The sequence below is a fragment of the Haemorhous mexicanus genome, chromosome 1, assembly GCF_027477595.1.
Source record: "Haemorhous mexicanus isolate bHaeMex1 chromosome 1, bHaeMex1.pri, whole genome shotgun sequence".
NCBI classification, from domain to species: Eukaryota; Metazoa; Chordata; class Aves; order Passeriformes; family Fringillidae; genus Haemorhous; species Haemorhous mexicanus.
This window is the reverse complement of record NC_082341.1, coordinates 158892919-158916742: the sequence shown is the minus strand read 5'-3', so window position 1 is coordinate 158916742 and position 23824 is coordinate 158892919. Positions and strand designations below refer to the sequence as shown.

General features: G+C 65.1%; 1 protein-coding gene across 1 annotated transcript in view; it reads right to left on the bottom strand.

Annotated features, from left to right (window-relative positions):
- PLEC (plectin) overlaps positions 1-23824 on the bottom strand; it is an 89819-nt gene that overhangs the window by 5123 nt on the left and 60872 nt on the right. Inside the window, exons 42-66 of the mRNA XM_059850921.1 lie at positions 23610-23769; positions 23451-23535; positions 22778-23019; positions 22509-22628; positions 22305-22412; positions 22002-22220; positions 21571-21774; positions 21268-21499; positions 20921-21147; positions 20689-20811; positions 19505-19606; positions 19281-19382; positions 18801-18947; positions 17624-17779; positions 15530-15727; positions 15335-15463; positions 14244-14414; positions 13981-14136; positions 11861-12067; positions 11196-11315; positions 10750-10919; positions 6943-7102; positions 4951-5148; positions 1658-1783; positions 1174-1317 (exon numbers count right to left, since the gene is read on the bottom strand). Of these exons, the coding sequence (XP_059706904.1) occupies positions 1174-1317; positions 1658-1783; positions 4951-5148; positions 6943-7102; positions 10750-10919; positions 11196-11315; positions 11861-12067; positions 13981-14136; positions 14244-14414; positions 15335-15463; positions 15530-15727; positions 17624-17779; positions 18801-18947; positions 19281-19382; positions 19505-19606; positions 20689-20811; positions 20921-21147; positions 21268-21499; positions 21571-21774; positions 22002-22220; positions 22305-22412; positions 22509-22628; positions 22778-23019; positions 23451-23535; positions 23610-23769 (4006 nt within the window). The remainder of the gene's footprint in view (positions 1-1173; positions 1318-1657; positions 1784-4950; positions 5149-6942; positions 7103-10749; positions 10920-11195; positions 11316-11860; positions 12068-13980; positions 14137-14243; positions 14415-15334; positions 15464-15529; positions 15728-17623; positions 17780-18800; positions 18948-19280; positions 19383-19504; positions 19607-20688; positions 20812-20920; positions 21148-21267; positions 21500-21570; positions 21775-22001; positions 22221-22304; positions 22413-22508; positions 22629-22777; positions 23020-23450; positions 23536-23609; positions 23770-23824) is intronic.

The following is a 23824-nucleotide window of genomic DNA, read 5'->3' as shown; positions in this document are numbered from 1 at the left end:
TTGGGGGGAACAAGCCAGCCCCAGGAGCCAGGGCTGCCCTGGGGACCCCCAGGGACCTTCCCCTGCCCCAACAGCCCCAGTGATGATGGGGCAGGGACATGGGTTATGGATATGGGGGCAAGGATATGGGGCTGGGACATGGGGCAGGGACCCCAGGCAGGGACACTGGGCTGGGACATGGGGCAGGGACACAGATATGGGGCTGGGACACGGGGCTGGGACCCCAGGCAGGGACGCTGGGCTGGGACATGGGACAGAGACATGGATATGGGGCAGGGACATGGGGCTGGGACCCCAGGCTGGGACACTGAGCAGGGACACCAGGCAGGGACATGGGACAGGGATATTGGGCAGGGACACGGGGCAGGGACACCAGGCGGGGACACTGGGCAGGGATATTGGGCAGGGACACGGGGCAGGGACATGGGGCTGGGACCCCAGGCAGGGATAGGGGGCAGGGACCCCAGGCAGGGACACGGGGCAGGGATATGGGGCAGGGACACTGGGCAGGGACACTGGGCAGGGACACTGGGCAGCACCATGCTCCTGCTGGGCAGCTGAGGCAGGGCTGGGGGTGCTGCCCCCACGTGCCGAGGGTCCCCAGGTCTGTGCTGTGTGGCCATGCCGGCTGCTCTCCCGTTTTGGGGTGCGTGGGGTGAGGGGGCAGCCCCAGAGCAGATCCAGAGCGGATCCTGCAGCTCTCTGCTCAACAAGGGCTTTGTGTGGGATCGGCTGAACTCGCCAGACCAGTCCCAGGAGCGCCAGGAGCCTCTTACCTGCAAATCCAGAGCAACTCAGGGAGGCTCTGGGCCACTGTGGGAGCCTGGTCTGGGGTGAGGGTCCCAGGACACTGCTCCCACGCTTCCCTGCCTCAGTGTGGTGGCCACCATTGCACAGGAATGAGCCACCACCCTCCAAGGGGGCTGTGGAGGCCCCAGGTGACCCCGTGAGGCCACAGCGTGGGGGACTGTGGGGTGAAACTGGCAAGGCCAAGACCCCCTGGGGCCAAGCACCCCCAGATCCTGCAATGCTCTGGCTGGGGGGCTGCACCTGGCAGTCCCTGGTGGTGGGAGAGGTGTGGGGCAGTGGGACAGGTATGGGGCCGTGCTTTCCCCAGGTGTGGGTGCCACTCTGCCCCCCCGGGCAGGGATGGGGACGGGGCACCTGTCTCACCTCCTGGAAGCGGCTCTTGGTGACCGTGACCCAGGATTTGATGGTGATGACAGAGTCGGGGTGGCAGGTGGTGAGGATCTCCTCCCCCAGCGAGGTGATGCACTCCAGCTCCAGCTGCTGGCACTGCAAGGACTGCATCAGCTCCTGGAGGAACAGGGACACGGCACTGTCAGGCCCCAGCCCTCCAGACAGCACCACACCCCCCTGCAGCACAGGGATTGGGGGATTAGGGTGGGGCTGCCCAAATCTCCCCACCTCAGGACATTTGGGGTGCCAAACCCCGTGTGCTTGGTGTGGTGGCACCCAACATCCCAAATCTCTCAGTGGTGGCACCCAACATCCCACATCTTGCTGTGGGGATCCCACAGCCCAGCTGGGGCTGGCTGACCCCAGTGATGGAGGTCCTGGGGCAAAGCTGGAGCCAGCCTGGGGGCTGCTGGGGGCCGGTGGGGGCCGGTGGGGGCCAGTGGGGGCTGGCACCCACCTGCAGCTGGGCCTGGCACTCCTGCACAGCCGCCTCCTCCTCGGGGAACACTCCGTACTTGAGGGTCTTCTCCGACTCAGTCAGGCGCCCCAGGAAGGAGTGCACCAGGCTGTGGAACTCCTCCGCCTGCCACCACAGTGGGGACCTGCTCAGCACCCACCCTGCAGCCCCAGCTCCCACCCCTGAGCCCCCTGAACCCCTTGGCCAGCCCCTGAGCCCTGCTGGGTGGAGAAGCCCCTGGCACAGGCACTGGCTGCACGCTGTGCCAAGGGAGAGCTGCTGTCAGCCCCGCTCCAACCCCACAGTGGGATCGAGGGGAGACCCCACAGCCAGCTCTACACCGGGACACAATTTCCTCTGAGCCTCCCTGTGCCACCCAGCCACCTGCCCCGGGCACTCTGCATGCACTCACACCTGTAACAGGCAGCAGCCAGCCTGGCACCTGGCCATGGCACCTTGCGACAGAACCTCACAGCCCCACGCAGCACCACACCCCGAGCCCAGGTACCCCACAGAGAACCCCAAAAGGCACAGCCCCAACACCACCCAGGTAGCCTGGGAGACCTCCCCAGATGTGCAGCCACCCACCAGCCAAGCAGCCCACAGAGCACCCCCCAAAGCACACCCACCCACCACGCAAACACCCCCCAAATGCACAGCCACCCACCACCCGAGCACCCCACACCCCCATGGCCACCCACCACCCGAGCACCCCACACCCCCATGGCCACCCACCACCTGAGCACCCCCCAAAGCACGGCCACCCACCACCCAAACACCCCCCAAATGCACAGCCACCCACCACCCCACAGAGCACCCCCAAAACACAGCCACCCACCACCCAAACACCCCCAAAAAAACACAGCCACCCACCAGCCAAATACCCCCCAAATGCACAGCCACCCACCACCCCACAGAGCACCCCCAAAACACAGCCACCCACCACCCAAACACCCCCCAAAACACAGCCACCCACCCCCTGAACACCCCCCAAAACATGGCCACCCACAACCCCACAGAGCACCCCCCAAAACACATCCACCCACCCCCATGAGCACCCCCCAAAACACAGCCATCCACCACCTGAGCACCCCACACCCCCATGGCCAGCCAGCACCAGAGCACCCCCCAAAGCACAGCCACCCACCCCACAGAGCACCCCCCAAAACACATCCACCCACCACCAAAACACCCCCCAAAACACAGCCACCCACCCCCATGAGCACCCCCCAAAACACAGCCACCCATCCCCCGAGCACCCCCAAAACACAGCCACCCATCCCCCGAGCACCCCCAAAACACAGCCGCCCATCCCCCGAGCACCCCCCAAAACACAGCCACCCACCACCCCACAGACCACCCCCAAAACACGGCCACCCACCACCCAAACACCCCCCAAAGCACGGCCAGCCAGCACCAGAGCACCCCCCAAAACACAGCCACCCACCACCCAAACACCCCCAAAACACAGCCGCCCACCACCTGAGCACCCCCCAAAACACAGCCATCCACCACCCCACAGACCACTCCCAAAACACGGCCATCCACCACCTGAGCACCCCACAAAGCACGGCCAGCCAGCACCAGAGCACCCCACAAAGCACGGCCACCCACCACCCAAACACCCCCCAAAACACAGCCGCCCACCACCTGAGCACCCCCCAAAACACAGCCATCCACCACTCAAACACCCCCAAAACATGGCCACCCACCACTCAAACACCCCCAAAACACAGCCATCCACCCCCATGAACACCCCCCAAAACACAGCCACCCACCACCCCACAGAGCACCCCCCAAAACACAGCCACCCATCCCCCGAGCACCCCCCAAAACACAGCCATCCACCACCCCACAGACCACTCCCAAAACACGGCCATCTACCACCTGAGCACCCCACAAAGCACGGCCAGACACCACCCAAACACCTCCCAAAACACAGCCATCCACCACCTGAGCACCCCCCAAAACACAGCCACCCACCACCCAAACACCCCCCAAAGCACGGCCAGCCAGCACCAGAGCACCCCCCAAAACACAGCCATCCATCCCCCGAGCACCCCCCAAAACACAGCCACCCACCACCCAAACACCCCCCAAAACACAGCCACCCACCCCCTGAACACCCCCCAAAACACAGCCACCCACCACCCAAACACCCCCCAAAACACAGCCACCCACCACCCAAACACCCCCCAAAACACAGCCACCCATCCCCCGAGCACCCCCCAAAACACAGCCACCCACCACTCAAACACCCCCCAAAACACAGCCACCCACCACCCCACAGAGCACCCCCCAAAACACGGCCACCCACCACCTGAGCGCCCCACACCCCCATGGCCACCCATCCCCCGAGCACCCCCAAAACACAGCCGCCCACCACCCCACAGACCACCCCCAAAACATGGCCACCCACCACCCCACAGAGCACCCCCAAAACACAGCCATCCACCACCTGAGCACCCCCCAAAACACAGCCGCCCACCACCCCACAGACCACCCCCAAAACATGGCCACCCACCACCCCACAGAGCACCCCACACCCCCATGTCCATCTCAGCCTCCCCACACAGCTGCTCCAGCTGCAACCCCGGCGGTTCCCCCGCTGCCCCCAGCCCCGTGGGCTCCCCCGCTGCCCCCAGCCCCGTGGGCTGCTCCGCTGCCCCCCAGCCCCGTGGGCTCCCCCGCTGCCCCTCAGCCCCGTGGGCTCCCCCGCTGCCCCCCAGCCCCGTGGGCTCCCCCTGTTGCCCCCCAGCCCCGTGGGCTCCCCCTGTTGCCCCCCAGCCCCGTGGGCTCCCCCGCTGCCCCCAGCCCCGTGGGCTCCCCCTGTTGCCCCCCAGCCCCGTGGGCTCCCCCGCTGCCCCCCAGCCCCGTGGGCTCCCCCGTTGCCCCTCAGCCCCGTGGGCTCCCCCGCTGCCCCCAGCCCCGTGGGCTCCCCCGCTGCCCCCCAGCCCCGTGGGCTCCCCCGCTGCCCTCCAGCCCCGTGGGCTCCCCCGCTGCCCCCCAGCCCCGTGGGCTCCCCCGCTGCCCCCCAGTCCCGTGGGCTCCCCCTGTTGCCCCCCAGCCCCGTGGGCTGCCCCGCTGCCCCCAGCCCCGTGGGCTCCCCTGTTGCCCCCAGCCCCGTGGGCTCCCCCGCTGCCCCCCAGCCCCGTGGGCTCCCCCGCTGCCCCCAGCCCCGTGGGCTGCCCCGCTGCCCCCAGCCCCGTGGGCTCCCCCGCTGCCCCCAGCCCCGTGGGCTCCCCCTGTTGCCCCCAGCCCCGTGGGCTCCCCCTGTTGCCCCCAGCCCTCACCTGCCGCAGCGCCGCCTCCAGCCGGGCCTGCTTGGACAGGGAGAGTTTGCAGACCAGGTCCCAGCGGCTGCTGAGCTCCTCCACCTGCCGCTGCAGCCACTGCGAGTCCACGCTGCTGCTGCCGCGCGTCAGGTCCCGCACCGAGCGCTTCAGCGTCTTGATGCAGCTGGCACGCTTGCCCAGCTCCTTCTGGAACACCTGGGGGCCCGGAGGGAGGGTGGGACAGGGACCCCACTGCTGGGCAGGGGTGCCCTGCACCCCAAACCCTCAGGGCAGTGGGAACAGGGTTCCCCTGCACCCCAAAACCTCACAGAAGAGAGAACAGGGTTGCCCTGAACCACAAACCCTCACAGCAGTGGGAATGGTGTTCCTGTGCACCCCAAACCCTCACAGGGTTCCCCTGCACCCCAAACCCTCACAGCAGTGGGAATGGTGTTCCTGTGCACCCCAAACCCTCACAGGGTTCCCCTGCACCCCAAAATCTCACAGAAATGTGCACAGAGCTCCCTACACCCCAAACCCTGACAGCAGTGGGCACGGGGTTGCCCTGCACCCCAAACCCTCAGGGCAGTGGGAGCAGGGTTCCTGCGCACCCCAAACCCTCACAGGGTTCCCCTGCACCCCAAACCCTCACAGAAGAGGGCACAGTGTTCCTGTGCACCCCAAACCGCCACAGGGTTCCCCTGCACCCCAAAACCTCACAGCAGTGGGCACAGGGTTCCTGCGCACCCCAAACCCTCACAGGGTTCCTGTGCACCCCAAACCCTCCCAGCAGTGTGCACAGGGTTGCCCTGCACCCCAAACCCTCACAGAAGAGGGCACAGTGTTCCTGTGCACCCCAAACCCTCACAGGGTTCCTGTGCACCCCAAACCCTCCCAGCAGTGTGCACAGGGTTGCCCTGCTCCCCAAACCCTCACAGCAGTGGGCACAGTGTTCCTGCGCACCCCAAACCCTCCCAGGGTTGCCCTGCACCCCAAAACCTCGCAGCAGTGGGCACAGGGTTCCTGTGCACCCCAAACGCTCTCAGCAGTGGGCACATGGCTCCCCTGCACCCCAAACCCTCTCAGCAACGGGCACGGAGTTTCCCGTACCCCAAACCCTCACAGCATTGCTCAGCACCCCAAATCCTCACAGCAGTGGGCACATGACTCTCCTGCTCCCCAAACCCTCACAGAACCTGTGCACCCCAAACCCTCACAGGGTTCTCCTGCACCCCAAACCCTCAGAGTAGTGGGAATAGGGTTCCTCCGCACCCCAAATCCTCACAGCAGTGGGCACAGGGCTCTCCTGCACCCCAAACCCTCACAGAAGAGGGCACAGTGTTCCTGTGCACCCCAAACCCCCACAGGGCTCTCCTGCACCCCAAACCCTCACAGAAGTGAGCACAGTGTTCCTGTGCACCCCAAACCCTCACAGGGCTCTCCTGTCCCCCAAACCCTCACTGAACCTGTGCACCCCAAACCCTCACAGGGCTCTCCCGCACCCCAAACCCCCAGCTCAGTAGGCACAGGGTTCCTGTGCACCCCAAACCCTCACAGGGCTCTCCCGCACCCCAAACCCTCACAGAGTTCCTGTGCACCCCAAATCCCCACAGGGCTCTCCCGCACCCCAAACCCCCAGCTCAGTAGGCACAGTGTTCCTGTGCACCCCAAACCCTCACAGAGTTCTCCTGCACCCCAAACCCTCACAGAAGTGAGCACAGGGTTCCTGTGCACCCCAAACCCTCACAGTGCTCTCCTGCACCCCAAACCCTCACAGGGTTCCTGTGCACCCCAAACTCTCACAGAAATGGGAAGAGAACTCTCCTACACCCCAAACCCTTCCCAGCTCTGGGGCACACAGTGCCCCCCAATACCAGGGTGAGGGTACCCCAAACTTGGGTCAAGCCGGGGTCTCTCCAGCGGGCAATGCCCCGCGCTGCCCCACAAGGAGATGCTGCACAGCCCGGGGCTCCCGGGGGGCCCTGCAGCCCCCTCCCCAAGGCCACCCACCTTGTGCTTGTCCATGAGGTCCCCGACCAGGTCGCGGTCCCCGCCGACGGGCGCGTCCTCGCTGAGCTGCGGCTCGGCGCGGTACAGCCAGTCCATGAGCGCCTGCAGCGCGTCCGTGAACTTGCCCGAGAAGAGCAGGCTCTCCTCCAGCTTGTGCTGCCTGCCGGGCACGGGGCAGTGTGGGCACTCGGGGGGCACCCCAGAGCCACCACACACAGCTGGCAGGGCCATCATGGGCAGGGACAGGTCCTGGCGGTGCCATAATGGACAGGGATGGGTCCTGGCAGTGTCATTATGGACAGGGAAAGGTCCTGGCAGGGCCATTATGGACTGGGAAAGGTCCTGGTAGCACCATTATGGGCAGGGACAGGTCCTGGCAGGGCCATTATGGACTGGAACAGGTCCTGGTAGCACCATTATGGACAGGGACAGGTCCTGACAGGGCCATTATGGACATGGATGGGTCCTGGCAGTGTCATTATGGACTGGGAAAGGTCCTGGTAGCACCATTATGGACAGGGACAGGTCCTGGCAGGGCCGTAATGGGCATGGATGGGTCCTGGTGGCACAGTTATGGACTGGGACGGATCCTGAGTTGTTCCTTTATAGACATGGATGGGTCCTGGCAGTGCTGTTATGGACTGGGATGAATCCTGAGCAGGTTCTCCTCCAGCTTGTGCTGCCTGCCGGGCACGGGGCAGTGTGGGCACTCGGGGGGCACCCCAGAGCCACCACACACAGCTGGCAGGGCCATCATGGGCAGGGACAGGTCCTGGCAGGGCCATAATGGACAGGGATGGGTCCTAGTGGTGCCATAATGGGCATGGATGGGTCCTGGCAGTGACATTATGGACTGGGATGGGTCCTAGTGGTGCCATAATGGGCATGGATGGGTCCTGGCAGTGTCATTATGGACTGGGAAAGGTCCTGGTAGCACCATTATGGACAGGGACAGGTCCTGACAGGGCCATTATGGACTGGGACAGGTTCCTGGTAGCACCATTATGGACAGGGACAGGTCCTGGCAGGGCCATTATGGACTGGGAAAGGTCCTGGTAGCACCATTATGGACAGGGACAGGTCCTGGTAGGGCCATTATGGACTGGGAAAGGTCCTGGTAGCACCATTATGGACAGGGACAGGTCCTGGTAGGGCCATTATGGACTGGGAAAGGTCCTGGTAGCACCATTATGGACAGGGACAGGTCCTGACAGGGCCATTATGGACATGGATGGGTCCTGGTGGCATCATTATGGACAGGGACAAGTCCTGACAGGGCCATTATGGACCGGGACGGGTCCTGGCAGGGCCGTAATGGACATGGATGGGTCCTGGTAGCACCATTATCGACAGGGACAGGTCCTGACAATGCCTTTATAGACATGGATGGGTCCTGGCAGGGTCGTAATGGACTGGGACGGATCCTGAGCAGGCTCTCCTCCAGCTTGTGCTGCCTGCCGGGCACGGGGCAGTGTGGGCACTCGGGGGGCACCCCAGAGCCACCACACACAGCTGGCAGGGCCATCATGGGCAGGGACAGGTCCTGGCAGGGCCATAATGGACAGGGATGGGTCCTAGTGGTGCCATAATGGGCATGGATGGGTCCTGGCAGTGTCATTATGGACTGGGAAAGGTCCTGGTAGCACCATTATGGACAGGGACAGGTCCTGGCAGGGCCATTATGGACTGGGACGGGTCCTGGCAGGGCTGTAATGGACATGGATGGGTCCTAGTGGTGCCATAATGGGCATGGACGGGTCCTGGCAGTGTCATTATGGACTGGGAAAGGTCCTGGTAGCACCATTATGGACAGGGACAGGTCCTGGCAGTGCCATAATGGGCATGGACGGGTCCTGGCAGTGTCATTATGGACAGGGAAAGGTCCTGGTAGCACCATTATGGACAGGGACAGGTCCTGGCAGGGCCGTAATGGGCATGGATGGGTCCTGGCAGTGTCATTATGGACTGGGAAAGGTCCTGGTAGCACCATTATGGACAGGGACAGGTCCTGGCAGGGCCGTAATGGGCATGGATGGGTCCTGGTGGCACAGTTATGGACAGGGACGGATCCTGAGCAGTTCCTTTATAGACATGGATGGGTCCTGGCAGTGCTGTTATGGACTGGGACGGGTCCTGGCAGGGCTGTAATGGACATGGATGGGTCCTAGTGGTGCCATAATGGGCATGGATGGGTCCTGGCAGTGTCATTATGGACTGGGAAAGGTCCTGGTAGCACCATTATGGACAGGGACAGGTCCTGACAGTTCCTTTATAGACATGGATGGGTCCTGGCAGTGCTGTTATGGACTGGGACGGATCCTGAACAGGTTCTCCTCCAGCTTGTGCTGCCTGCCAGGGCACAGGGCAGTGTGGGCACTCGGGGGGCACCCCAGAGCCACCACACACAGCTGGCAGGGCCATCATGGGCAGGGACAGGTCCTGGCAGTGCCATAATGGACAGGGATGGGTCCTAGTGGTGCCATAATGGGCATGGATGGGTCCTGGCAGTGACATTATGGACTGGGATGGGTCCTAGTGGTGCCATAATGGGCATGGATGGGTCCTGGCAGTGTCATTATGGACTGGGAAAGGTCCTGGTAGCACCATTATGGACAGGGACAGGTCCTGGCAGGGCCATTATGGACTGGGAAAGGTCCTGGTAGCACCATTATGGACAGGGACAGGTCCTGGCAGGGCCATTATGGACTGGGAAAGGTCCTGGTAGCACCATTATGGACAGGGACAGGTCCTGGCAGTGCCATTATGGACAGGGACAGGTCCTGGCAGTGCCATAATGGGCATGGATGGGTCCTGGCAGTGTCATTATGGACTGGGAAAGGTCCTGGTAGCACCATTATGGACAGGGACAGGTCCTGGCAGTTCCTTTATAGACATGGATGGGTCCTGGCAGTGCTGTTATGGACTGGGATGGATCCTGAACAGGTTCTCCTCCAGCTTGTGCTGCCTGCCAGGGCACAGGGCAGTGTGGGCACTTGGGGGGCACCCCAGAGCCACCACACAGAGCTGGCAGGGCCATCATGGGCAGGGACAGGTCCTGGCAGGGCCATTATGGACCGGGACAGGTCCTGGCAGTGTCGTTATGGACATGGATGGGTCCTAGCAGTGCCGTTATGGACTGGGATGGATCCTGAGCAGGCTCTCCTCCAGCTTGTGCTGCCTGCCATGCACACAGGGCAGTGTGGGCACTTGGGGGGCATCCTGTGGGGTCACCCCAGAGTTACCACACAGAGCTGGCAGGGCCATTAAGGACAGGGACAGGTCCTGGTGGCATCATTATGGACGGGGACAGGTCCTGGTGGCACCATTATGGACGGGGACAGGTCCTGGTGGCATCATTATGGACAGGAACAGCTCCTGGCGATGCCATTATGGGCAGGGACAGGTCCTGGCAGTGGCTTTATGGACATGGACAGGTCCTGGTGGTGCCATAATGGACAGGGAGAGGCCCTGGCAGTGCCATTATGGACATGGACAGGTCCTGGTGGTGCCATAATGGACAGGAAGAGGTCCTGGCAGTGCCATTATGGACAGAGATGGGGCCCAGCTGCACCCCAGGGGCTCAGCCATGCCGGCAGTGGGGTCCCAGAGGAGGATGCTCAGGGAGGAAGGGCAGTTCCATGTGCCCGCCCGGGACCCGCAGAGCAAGCAGAGAACAGATTGTGCCATCCCAGACCATTTCTATGCCTATTCTCATCCCACCTGCATCCCAACGCCTTCCCTATCCCATCCCCATCCCATCCCTATCCCATCCCCACCCCATCCCAGTCCCTCCCGCGCCGCTCCCACCTCTCTGCAGCGTGGCTGCACAGCGCATCCCAGCGCTCCTTCAGCTCCCCCAGCAGCTCCTCCAGCGGCTGCAGGTCCTGGGGCAGCCGCGCCCCCTCCCGCAGCGCCCGCCCGCTCCGCAGCGTCGCCTCGTACACCGGACGCTTTGCCCGCAGCACCTTCTGGAATGCCTGCAGGGGCCCCACGCACCCCACAGGTGGGTGCTGGGTCCCCCAGATGTGGGGAGAGACTCCCTCCTCCCCCAAGGGCTCTGGGGCAGGTGGGATGCCCTACATGCCCAACATCCCTCGGCCCAGCACGCCCCCCCAGCTCTCCCAACGCTGCAGGATGGTCCTGGGGAGTTGTCCAACCCTCCTGGTGCTGGGTGTTCCCCCTGGGAGCTGGGGAGCCCCCAGAAGCCCGGTTCTGCACCCCCCCATGCCGAGGAGCACGAGGGGCAGCCCCACCTTGTGCTCAGCCAGCTGGCACTTGATCTCCTCCTGGCTGGTGGCAGTGTCCTGAGGCACCTCCAGGCTCTGCTCCACCTCGTCCATCCAGTCCAGGAGCAGCCGCCGGGACTCGCTGAACTGCAGTGGAGGGGAGGGCTGAGGGGGCTGAGGGGGCTGAGGGGGGGACGCGGGGGCAAAGCGGATCTGGGGCCGCCCAAACAGGAGCCATGGGGCCGCACAAGGGAGCGGCACGGCCTGGCCACCAGCACGGGACAAACCACGGGCCAGGACAGCACAGTGACAGCACCAGAGCCTCGTGGTCCCTTCCTGGCACAGCTCCCAGCAGGACCCATGGCATGGAATCAACAGTCCCGGGATGGTTTGGGCTGGAAGGACCTTAAGGTCCATCCAGTTCCACCCCCGTGCTATGGGCAGGGATACCTTCCACAGGACCAGGCTGTTCCAAGTCCCGTCCAACATGGCCTTGGACATGTCCGAGGATGAGGCAGACACAGCTTCTCTGGGAGACCTCCCTCCCAGGGAAGAACTTCTTCCCAAGATCCCATCCATCCCCGCCCCCTGGCACTGGGAAGCCATTCCCCCTTGTCCTATTCCTCCAGGCCCATGACCAAAGCCAACCAAGGGGCAGAGCCCCCTCCCCAGCCCAGGCTGTGTCCTGGTACCTGCTTGCTGCGTTTTCGAGCCTCCTCCAGCACCGCCCCCCTCTCTGCTGCCCGCTGCAAGACCTTGCCCAGCCGCTCCCGGGCCGCCAGCACGAGGTTCTGGATGACGGCCCCGTCCTGCTTCCGACTGAAATCCTTCAGGCGCGCCGCCACGGCCTCCAGGCCGCCCAGCTTCTCCCCGTGGGCGTTTGCCTCCTTCACCAGGGCCTGTGGGGAGGGGGCAGCTCAGTGTGGGGGGTCCTGGGGTGGGTGAGGAGCCCCCGGACGCAGCCCGTGCCAGGATGGCACGTGGAGCACCAAGCACGGGCTGGGACGGGGCACAGAGTGTCGCGGTGTGATTTCAAGGATTACCCCAGAATCTGAAGATTCCCTCCCCTGAAGATTCCCTCCCAGGTGCGTCCATCACTTCTCCTTTCCCCTCCCTGACCCCTGCTGAGCACTGCCTGTCAATCCTGGAATTCCAGAAGGGCGTGGAGTGATTGGCAGATTCAAAGGATGCTCTCTACCCCTGGGGGGGGGCATTGGGCCATCCAGGTGTCCTTTGTCCCTTGAGACCTCCCCTCCTGTACCTGGCTGGTGGCTCCCTACCCCTTCCCTACCCTCTCTCCGGGGTTAAAAGGAGCAGCACCCATGGGGTCAGGAGTTCTGCTGGAGCTGGGGCTGGGTTCAGAGGCTGTGGGCCAGAACAAAGCTCTGATCCAAACCCTCCATCAGAACCGACTCCTTTCCTTCCCCATCACCTTAATGCTTCTCCAAAGACGGAAACCTGAGGAGCAGCCCCTCCACAGGAGGAAGCTCCATCTCACCACCACCGGAGCCCTGGCATGCCTGGACTTGTCCCCACATGCCAGCACCCAGCCAGCCAAAAGTGTCTGTGGGGTGAAACACCACACAGCCATGGCCAAAAGTGTTTCTGGGGTGAAACACCACACACCCATGGCCAAAAGTGTCTGTGGGGTGAAACACCACACAGCCATGGCCAAAAGTGTCCCTGGGGTGAAACACCACACAGCCATGGCCAAAAGTGTCCCTGGGGTGAAACACCACACAGCCAGGGCCAAAAGTGTCTGTGGGGTGAAACACCACACAGCCATGGCCAAAAGTGTCTGTGGGGTGAAACACCACACAGCCATGGCCAAAAGTGTCCCTGGGGTGAAACACCACACACCCATGGCCAAAAGTGTCTGTGGGGTGAAACACCACACAGCCATGGCCAAAGGTGTCTGTGGGGTGAAACACCACACAGCCATGGCCAAAAGTGTCCCTGGGGTGAAACACCACACAGCCATGGCCAAAAGTGTCCCTGGGGTGAAACACCACACACCCATGGCCAAAAGTGTCTGTGGGGTGAAACACCACACAGCCATGGCCAAAAGTGTCTGTGGGGTGAAACACCACACAGCCATGGCCAAAAGTGTCTGTGGGTGAAACACCACACACCCAGCCAGCCAAAAGTGTCTCTGGGGTGAAACACCCATGGCCAAAAGTGTCTCTGGGGTGAAACCCCACTGTGGCCCATGTTCGGTTCAGCAGCAAGGGCCAGACAAGCCAAGGCATGTTCCATCTGCAATATTGGTAAATTCCAATAACAGAGCACGTTGGCTCTGCTGCGGTGGGGACATGGCACCCTGTTCTTCTAGAGCTCCTCTAAGCCTTCTGATGTTTACACACCTCTAATGGAGTTGCTCACGCACTTTTTGTGCAAATAATTATTGTTTTGTTAACTCCTTTCTGGAGGAGGAGAGAATCGATGGAGTGTTGGCTTGACCAGCGTGGTTGGAGAGGACCCTCAGGACCTGTCCCTGTCCATTGTGGCACTGCCAGGACATGCAGGGCCTGTCCCTATCCATAAGGGCACCACCAGGGCCTGTCCCAGGTCCATAATGGCACTGCCAGGAGGAGGCAATTTCATCCTCCAATCCATGGTCGCTTTTGGAATTCTGTCAGTATCGAGGTCTGGAAATAAACGCGCCTTTTTTTGCCTCAGACATCTCAGCGTCTAAGCATCGTTCATTTCTTGTCGTATTGCGACAGGGACACACGTGCCACTCGCCCCAGGCACCCCGCAGGGGTGGGCAGACCTCAGCCCCACAAACCGGCCCCGAGGGTGTCGCTCTTGCCTTGTGCTCCTGGATCTGGGCGGTGACGGTGTCCAGGACGAAGCTGGGCGGCGCGGGGGACCCCAGCAGCTCCTCGGCGTGGGCCACCCAGCGCAGCAGCTCCTGCGCCGAGCCGTGGAACTCGGTGCTGACCGTCAGCCCCTCGGCCAGGCGCTCCTGCGGGTGGTGACGGGCACCGGTGGGCACGGGCTCCCCTGCTCCTGACCCGGCCCGGTCAGCGTGAGCCCCCCGGGGGTCGCAGCCCCCCGCAGCCCCTCGCACACCTTCCTCTCCTGGGCCTCGGCCTGGACGCTCTCCCACTTCTGCTCCAGGAGGCGCAGGCTGTGCTCGGTGCTGCAGGGCCGGCCGGCGCGGCACGAGTCCAGCAGCCGCTGCAGCCGCTCCCGCAGCCCCCGGTAGGTCCCGGCCCGCGCCTCCAGCTCCCGGCACAGCTCCTGCCGGGACGGGGGGACAGCGGCGTCAGCGGCGGGACAGCGGGACAGCGGGCAGGGGGAGGAGGGGACAGGCATGGGGATGGGAATGGGGATGGGGACAGGGACGGGGATGGGAACGGGAACAGGGATGGGAATGGGAGCAGGGATGGGAATTGGGATGGGGATGGGGTGGGGACAGGGATGGGGATGTGGATGGGGCAGGCAGAGTGACAGGTACAGGGAGAGGGATGGGAACGGGGCTGGGAGTGCGGGTGGGAAAAGGGCTGGGGACAGGGATGGAGATGGGAATGGGAACAGGGATGGGAACGGGAATGGGAATGGGAATGGGAGCAGGGATGGGAACGGGAATGGGAACAGGGATGGGGATGGGAACGGGGATGGGGTGGGGACAGGGACGGGGATGGGAACGGGAATGGGAGCAGGGATGGGAATGGGAAAGGGGATGTGGATGGGGCAGGCAGAGTGACAGGTACAGGGAGAGGGATGGGAACGGGGCTGGGAGCAGGGATGGCAAAAGGGCTGGAGACAGGGATGGAGATGGGAATGGGAACAGGGATGGGGATGTAGAGAGGTCAGGTAAAGCAGACAAGGGATAGGGATGAGGATGGGGACAGAGGATGGGGACAATGGGGACAGCCACAGTGAACAGGGAGAGGGGATGAAGACAGGGAGTGGATGGAGACAGGAACAGGTTCAGGGCAAGGGACAAGGACAAGGATGGCTCCTGCTCTGTCTTAAGGAGCTGGAGTGGCTGAGGGAGTGGTACCAGGCTCTGCCTGGCTTCGGGGAGGAGGCAGCAGAGAAGGATCCCGGCCCAGCAGTGTGGAGAAGGGTGGACCTGGATCACACATCCCCCCAAGAGACCAACAGACCGCAGGGGCCGGTCCTGCAGCAGGGCCCAGGCTGGCGCTGGCTCTCACCAGGTGTGCGTTGAGCTTCTCTTTGGTGGCATCCGGATGGCCCCAGGCCGGCTTGGAGCAGAAGAGCTGCAGCTCCACCTGCTCCAGCCACTGCAGCAGCTCCGTGATCTCCAGCGTGATGTCCTGCACCTGGGGGCGAGGCGGGGCTCAGCGCCGGCCGCGCCGCCCGGCAGCGCCGCGGTGCCGCGGCCGTACCTGGCTGAGGTTGTTCTCCAGCTCCAGCTGCCGGCTCTCGGTCTCGCTGCGCACCAGGTCCCAGTGCTGCTCCAGCTGCTGCAGGCTGCGCTGCAGCCCCTCCACGCTCTCGCCCAGGCTGGAGAGCAGCAGCCCCTGGCCAGCCTCCGTCACCGACTGCACCGTGCGGGCGTGGGACATCACGTCGGTGCGCAGCACCTGGGGAGGGAGCGGCGGGGTCACGGCTGGGACCGGGGCGGGGGCACCCACACTCTGCATTCCTAAAGCCCCTCGCCCCGAGACACCTCTGCTGCCCCCAGCACCGCTGCCACCACACCACTGGGGACTGGGGGTGCCACGCTGGGCAGGGATGGCACCCATGGGTGCCTCCAAGTGGTGCCAGGGCTCTTGATCTCAGCAGGGTGCGGAGCAGGGCCGAGGCACACGATTTGCCGATCCGTGGCAGCGGGGTGGCCGAGACAGGCGCAGAGGGGACAGGTACCCCTTGCACGGCCCCCCTCCCCCGGTGCGGGGACAGCCCGGCCCTCGCAGCCTCGCCCGCGTCAGGCACGTCAGGAGCGTGCCCGGGCAAGGGGCTGTGGCACGGGGCCGGCACTGAGACAGCTCATTCCTCCCGTGGTGTCACCGCGGGAGGGGACGCGTCCCTGCGCTGCAGCCTGCCCGGCCCTGCTGCCGCAGCACCCGAGGAGGGGCCAGGCAGTACCCTGTGGCGAGGACACCCAGCCTGGGGTGCCACCAGGGCCAGGACACCCATCCTGGGGTGCCACCCTGACCAGGACACCCATCCTGGGGGTGCAACCACAGCCAGGACACACACCCTGAGGTGCCACCCTGACCAGGACACCCATCCTGGGGGTGCAACCACAGCCAGGACACCCATCCTGGGGGTGCAACCACAGCCAGGACACACACCCTGAGGTACCACCCTGAGCAGGACACCCATCCTGTGGGTGCCACCCTGACCAGGACACCCATCCTGGGGGTGCAACCACAGCCAGGACGCACACCCTGAGGTGCCACCCTGAGCAGGACACCCATCCTGGGTGTGCCACCATGGCCAGGACACACACCCTGAGGTGCCACCCTGAGCAGAACACCCATCCTGGGGGTGCCACCCTGACCAGGACACCCATCCTGGGGGTGCCACCACGGCCAGGACACACACCCTGAGGTGTCACCCTGACCAGGACACCCATCCTGGGGGTGCCATCATGGCCAGGACACCAACCCTGGGGATGTAACCACAGCCAGGACACCCATGCTGGGGGTGCAACCACAGCCAGGACACCCACCCTGAGGGTGCTATCACAGCCAGGACACACACCCTGGGGTGCCACCATGGCCAGGACACCCACCCTGACCAGGACACCCATCCTGGGGGTGCCACCACGGCCAGGACACCAACCCTGGGGATGCAACCACAGCCAGGACACCCATCCTGGGGGTGCAACCACAGCCAGGACACACACCCTGGGGGTGCCATCACAGCCAGGACACCCACCCTGAGGGTGCTATCACAGCCAGAACACACACCCTGGGGTGCCACCATGACCAGGACTCCTACCCTGACCAGGACACTCATCTTGAGGGTGCCCCCACAGCCAGGACACACACCCTAGGATGCCACCATGGCCAGGACACCCACCCTGACCAGGACACCCACGCTGGGGTGCCCCCACAGCCAGGACACACACCCTGGGGGTGCCACCACGGCCAGGACACCCACCCTGGGGTGCCCCCACAGCCAGGACACACACCCTAGGATGCCACCATGGCCAGGACACACACCCTGACCAGGACACCCACGCTGGGGTGCCACCACAGCCAGGACACACACCCTGGGGGTGCCACCACGGCCAGGACACCCACCCTGGGGTGCCACCCTGACCAGGACACCCACCCTGGAGTGCCACCAGGGCCAGGACACCCACCCTGTGGGTGCCACCACAGCCAGGACACCCACCCTGGGGGTGCCACCACAGCCAGGACACCCACCCTGGGGGTGCCACCACATCCAGGGCTCCCAGGACACACACCCTGACAGTGTGACTATGGCTGTGGCCACGTGTCCCTCGGGCCACCGTGCAGCCTCACCTTGTGCTTGGCCAGCTCGATCTCGCAGCTCTGCAGGTCGGGGCGCAGGGGCGCAGGGCCGCGCAGCTGCTCCCCGGTGCGGCTCAGCCACTGCAGCAGCTCGGCCAGCTGGTGCTGGAACTGCCCCAGCCCCAGCAGCGCCGCCTCCAGCTGGTGCTGCCAGGAGGGAGCCACGATGTTGGGGGAAGCAAGGGCAGCCGACATGGCCCTGGGTGCCCACAGAGCACCCAGCACCCACCCAGTGCCCAATCTGTGCCCACATGGCCCTGGACACCCACCCAGTGCCCACCCAGCACCTACCCAGTCCTGGGCACCCACCCAGTGCCAACTCAGTGCCCACACAGCCCTCGACATCCACCCAGTGCCCATGCAGTGCCCACCTAGTGCCCAACCAATGCCCACACAGCCCTGGGCACCCACCCAGTGCCCATCCAGTGCCCACCCAGCCCTGGGCACCCACCCAACGTCCACCCAGTGCCCACACGGCCCTGGTCACCCACCAAGTGCCCACACAGCCCTGAGCACTGACCCACTGCCCAAGCAGTGCCCACATGGCCCTGGACAGCCACCCACCCAGGGTGCCCACCTGGTGCCCACCCGGTGCCCACACAGCCCTGAGTATCCACCCAGCACCCACCCAGTGCCCACACGGCCTGGAGCACCCACCCCGTACCCACCCAGTCCTGCACACCCACACCCAGTGCCCACCTAATGCCCACATGGCCCTGGACACCCACCCAGTGCCCACCCAGCGCCCACACATCCCTGGACACCCATTCAGTGCCCAAGCAGTGCCCACATGGCCCTGGACACCCACAGAGTACCCATCACCCCCCCAGTGCCCATATGGCCCTGGACACCCACAGAGTACCCAGCACACAGCCAGTGCCCATATGGCCCTGGACACCCACCCATCACCCCCCCAGTGCCCATATGGCCCTGGACACCCACCCATCACCCCCCCAGTGCCCACATGGCCCTGGGCACCCACCCAGGCCCAACCAGTGCCCACCCAGTCCCCAAACAGCCCTGGGCACCCACACAGTGCCTGCTTGCAACCCCCCCCACTGACCCAGCACCACACACCCAGCACCCACAGGATGTGCCCACCCAGCACATTCATGGCACACCCCCTGTCCTGCCAGCCCGGCCCTGTGCCCCCTGTGCCCCTCCCCACCTGTCGGCTGACGATCTCCTCCTCCAGGTGGTCCCAGCGCTGGCGGAAGTCGCTGAGTGTGGCCGGGGTCTCCCCCTGCCCCGTGCCCCCCTGGTGCCGCAGGCTCTCCACGTCCACCTTGCACTGGTACAGCTCCCGCTTGAACTCCTGGGAGGTGGCACCGGTTGGTGACAGGGTCTGCCCGACCCCGTGGCACCACACGGCACAGCACAGGCACCAGGGCCCTGAGCTGCTCCTGTGGGGGTGCCCAACCACCTCAGGGACTCGTGGGGGACAGCACCTGGCCACCCCAGGCAGGACTTGGCCACCCAGTGCACTGGGGCACTGGCACTGTCCAAGGTGCCGTCCCAATCCATCCCACCTCCGCCTGGAGCACCCACTGCCCTCCCTGCCCCTGCCGGCCCCCAGGGATCAGGGCATGGCATGGCACAGCACAGTTTGGCACGGCACAGCACGGCCCGGTGTGGAACATCTCGGCACCTTGAGCTCCGCCAGCTGCTGCTGCACCATGTCCAGGTCGCCGCCCACCAGGAACTCCTCGGCGATGCGCAGCTCGGCTGCATCCAGCCACTCCAGCAGCCGCTGGGGAGAGGGAACACGCGGGCTTGGGGGACCCCGTGGTGGCCCCACGGTCCCTCAGACCCCTGAGTGGGGACAGGAGGGTGATCTTCTGTGGGGGATCTGCCTGAGGCCCCCACACCCACCTGCATGGTGTCCTGGTAGCTGAGGGCGGCCTGGAGCTGCTCCTCGAGGCGCCCGTTCCGCTCCGTCCACACGCGGCTCAGGCTGTGCCAGGAGGAGTAGAGCTGCGGCGGGCACAGGGGTCAGAGGTGCCACAGCAGGGCAGGGGCACAGGGGGATGGGATGTGGGGGACAGGGTGGACAGGGCACAGGGGTCAGAGGTGCCACAGCAGGGCAGGGGCACAGGGGGACAGGACACATGGGACAGGGTGGACAGGGCACAGGGGTCAGAGGTGCCACAGCAGGGCAGGGGCACAGGGGGACAGAACACATGGGACAGGGTGGAGAGGGCACAGGGGTCAGAGGTGCCACAGCAGGGCTGGGGCACAGGGGGACAGGACATGGGGGACAGGGTGAACAGGGCACAGGAGTCAGAGGTGCCACAGCAGGGCAGGGGCACAGGGGGATGGGACACATGGGACAGGGTGGACAGGGCACGGGGGTCAGAGGTGCCAGAGCAGGGCAGGGGCACAGGGGGACAGGCCGTGGGGGACAGGGTAGACAGGGCATGGGGGTCAGTGGTGCCAGAGCAGGGCCGGGGCACAGGGGCACAGGCCATGGGGGACAAGGTGGAGAGGGCACAGGGGTCAGAGGTGCCAGAGCAGGGCAGGGGCACAGGGGCACAGGCCATGGGGGACAAGGTGGACAGGGCACAGGGGTCAGAGGTGCCACAGCAGGGCTCGGGCACAGGGGGACGGGACATGGGGGACAGGGTGGACAGGGCACGGGGGTCAGTGGTGCCAGAGCAGGGCTGGGGCACAGGGGGATGGGACATGGGAGACAGGGTGGATAGGGCAGAGGGGTCAATGGTGCCACAGCAGGGCCGGGGCACAGGGGGACGGGACGTGGGGCACAGGGTGGACAGGGCACAGGGGTCAGCAGTGCCCTGGGGTACAGGGTGTGGGGGTCACTAGTGCCAGGGAGGCAGCCGGGGCACAGGGGTGGCACCACACAGACATCTAGGCCTGGAGACACCATGGGAGTTCTGGGGCACAGGAGTTTTGTGGGGGTCAGTGGCACTGAGTGGGAGTCTGGGGTGCGGGGGTCAGTGGCACTGCTGGGGATCAGGGACACGCCACCCCCACAAGCAGCATCCCCACACCCCCAGGATGTGTCCCTCCCTGAACCCAGCCCCAAGGACACTCACATCGTCCAGGCTCTTGGTGACATCGGGCTTGTCGGGGTCCCCGCAGGACGCCATCAGCTCCACGCCCAGGCTGCCCAGCGTGTCCAGCTCACCCTGCAGTGCGTCGATCTCCTCCCGCAGTGCCTGTGTGGGGCACGGGGCTCAGGGCTGCCCACACCAGGGGCTGCCCAGGGCACTGCCCACACCAGGGGCTGCCCAGGGCACTGCCCACCAAGCCCCCGCCCAGCCGCACCTGCATGGTGCGCAGCCGCGTGCGGATGGCCTCGGGCTCGCCACCAGCTTCCTCCAGCCCCAGCACCAGCTGCTGGGTGTCACTTAGTGCCACGGCCAGCTCAGACAGGCCATGCCAGAAGCGCTCAGCCAGTGCCAGCAGCTCCCGAAGCCACCGCTCCTGCTCTTGGCAGCGGCCGCGCAGGCAGCCCCACTGTGACAGCAGCTGTGCCGTGCGCTCCTGGATGCCTGCAGGGCACAGTGGGTCGGGGATTGGGGTGCTGCCAGGGCCCCAGCACCCACACACGGCCCTGACAGGGACACGGATCTCCTGCCGGCCAGGCCGTGCCCACACCTCCGTGCTGGTACCTCTGTCCGCGGCGTCGGAGCTGACCGCCTGCATGGTGGCCAGCAGCTCCTCGCCCTGTGCACGGATGCCCTCCAGAGCCACCCCGAGCTTCTCCAGCTCGCCCAGGGCCAGGCTGTTCTCCCGGATCTGCTCCCTCAAGTGGGCCGCGTCGCCGCGGACAGGGGGCTGGCTCTGCAGCCGGCTCTGCAGCCGCTCCAGGCACTCCAGCATCAGGTCCATGCGCTCCGACAGCTGCAGACCAGCCCAGTGACTCGACGGTACAGCCCCAGGGACGTGCCCCACCAGGGCAGTGGTGTGCATACCTGGCTGTATCGCGGCAGGGCGTCCTCCAGCAGAGCCGCCGCCTGGCGCACGCGCTCGCGGATGTGGCCGTACTGCTCCTCCAGCTCCTGCCAGCGCCGCTGGAACGGGGCTCCCTGCTCTGGGCTCAGCTCCAGCAGCTGCGCTGACACGCGCTGCAGCTTCCCCACCAGCGGCCGGTGCTCGGCGATGGCCTCTCGCAGGCTCTGGCAGCGGGGAAGAGCCGTGGGGGTACATTGGGGTGGGATGTGCTCCGTGGGGTTCACGCCATAGGGATGTGCTGCTGCACCCAGTGCTGCTCCCAGAGGACTCCTGTTCGCTGGGTGTCCCAGCCCGATGGTCCCCATGGCGTTGCCACCCCCATCCCATCACCTCTCCACTCCCACCTGCGGGGTGGCAGAGCGAGTCCCTTTTGCCCCTGCCCTGCCCACACCTGCAGCAGCGCCTGCTGCTCCTTGAAGGCCTCGTAGCTGATGGCGTTAGGCGAGAGCTGCACCCCCAGGGCCTGTGTCTCCTCCAGCCAGGGCAGCAGCTCCTCGAGGGCCTCGGAGAACTGGGTGAGCAGGGACTGGGCATGCTCCAGCTGCACGGCACAGGCGCCGCTGCGCAGGGACAGCTGCTCCGTGCGCTCCCGCAGCGCCTGCACCGACGGCTGCAGAGACAGGGAGTCACCACATGGCCAGGGTACAGCCATCTCTGGGTGCTGGCAATGTCCCTTGGCACCCTCCCAGCTCACCTGAAGGCGCTGCCGCAGGGGCTCGGGGCAGCAGCGCAGCAGCGGCTCCGAGAACCCCAGCAGACGCTCAACCAGGCCCCGGCAATGCAGGATCTCAGCGGAGAGCAGCTGGAATGGAGCCACAGGTGGGTGCCAGGTCCTGGCAGGAGCTGGTGGGTTGGGGATGCCGAGCCCAGTGGCTCCTGGGAACTGCCATGGACCCACCTTCTGCTCGGAGAGCTGCGAGCGGAGAGCCTCAGCATCCAGCTGCACGCGGCCGATCTCCTCCAGCCGCTCGCCCAGCCCAGCCACACGGCTGAGCTGGGACTCCAGGACCTGCTCAAACTGCAGCAGGGGAACAGATGTCAGCCAGGGACGGTGTGAATGCACCAGGACCAATGCTGGGAATGGTGAGGGGCTCAGGGAGCCCAGTTTAACATCTCTCAGGGTGAGATGTTAAACTGAATCCCACCCTGAGGGCCAGCGTTCCACACCTTCTCCCTGTCACTGGCAGTGACTGAGGGCTCCTGGCCTTCCTGCTGGCTCTCCTGCTCGCCCAGCTCCTTCTCCATGCGGCTCAGCCACAGTGCCAGGTCCTCAGGGGCCGTGCCCAGGCGAGACGAGGCCTCCAGGGTCTGTCCCAGCCGGTGAGCGGTGTCAGCACTGCTCTGGCCCACGATGAGGTACCGCATCCTCAGCGACTCCATCTTCTCCTGTGTCAGCTGGGCCTCCTCCCCTGTGGCAGCGTGACACCACCATCAGTGCCACCACACTGGCATCCCTGGACATGGAACTGGCCACACCGAAAACTTCCAGCCACATGACAATCACTCTATCCTGACCTTTTCCCTCTCCTACCTCTGCTCCTCCTGCTCCCAGACCCAGCTGGGGCCTCTCATCCTTCTGCCAGCAAGACCCACCTCACCACTGAACTCTGTCCCACCCCAGCTCTGACCCACAGGCTCTGCCCTGTCCCCTCTGCATCCCCTGAGGTGCTGCTGCCCCCTCACACCATGCCACTGCTCCTGGTGGGGAGCACCATGCCCCAAAGACCCCCAGTGCCCAGGGGCCCCCTTGCTGGCCTGGGCAGCCGCTGTCTGTGCTCATCCCATCCCAAGTCCCCTGGTCCTGACCCTGTGGCCACCACTCCCAGCCATTGCCACTCGCCTGTCACCAGCTCCAGGACGCGCTGCCCGCTCTCCAGGGCGCCATCCAGCTCTCCCAGCCGCCCGCGGATCTCCTCACAGAGGGCCTGTAGCAGCAACCAGTGATGACACAGGTGCCCGTATCCACCCTGTGCCCACCCTGTGCCCAAGCTGTGCCCACCTGGGTCTGCTGGTGGGCGTCCTGCACGCGGCCGACACAGCCATCGGCACGCCAGAGCTGGGCCAGCTGCCGCTCTGTGGCACCGAGCCACTCCTGGAAGGCGTCTACGGCCTCCTGGAAGCCCTGGGCTGCCGGCAGGATCCGCTCCAGGCAGCCATACCTGTGCCAGGAGGGCTGGTGAGCTGGGCAGTGACAGTCCCTGGGCCAGCAAAGCC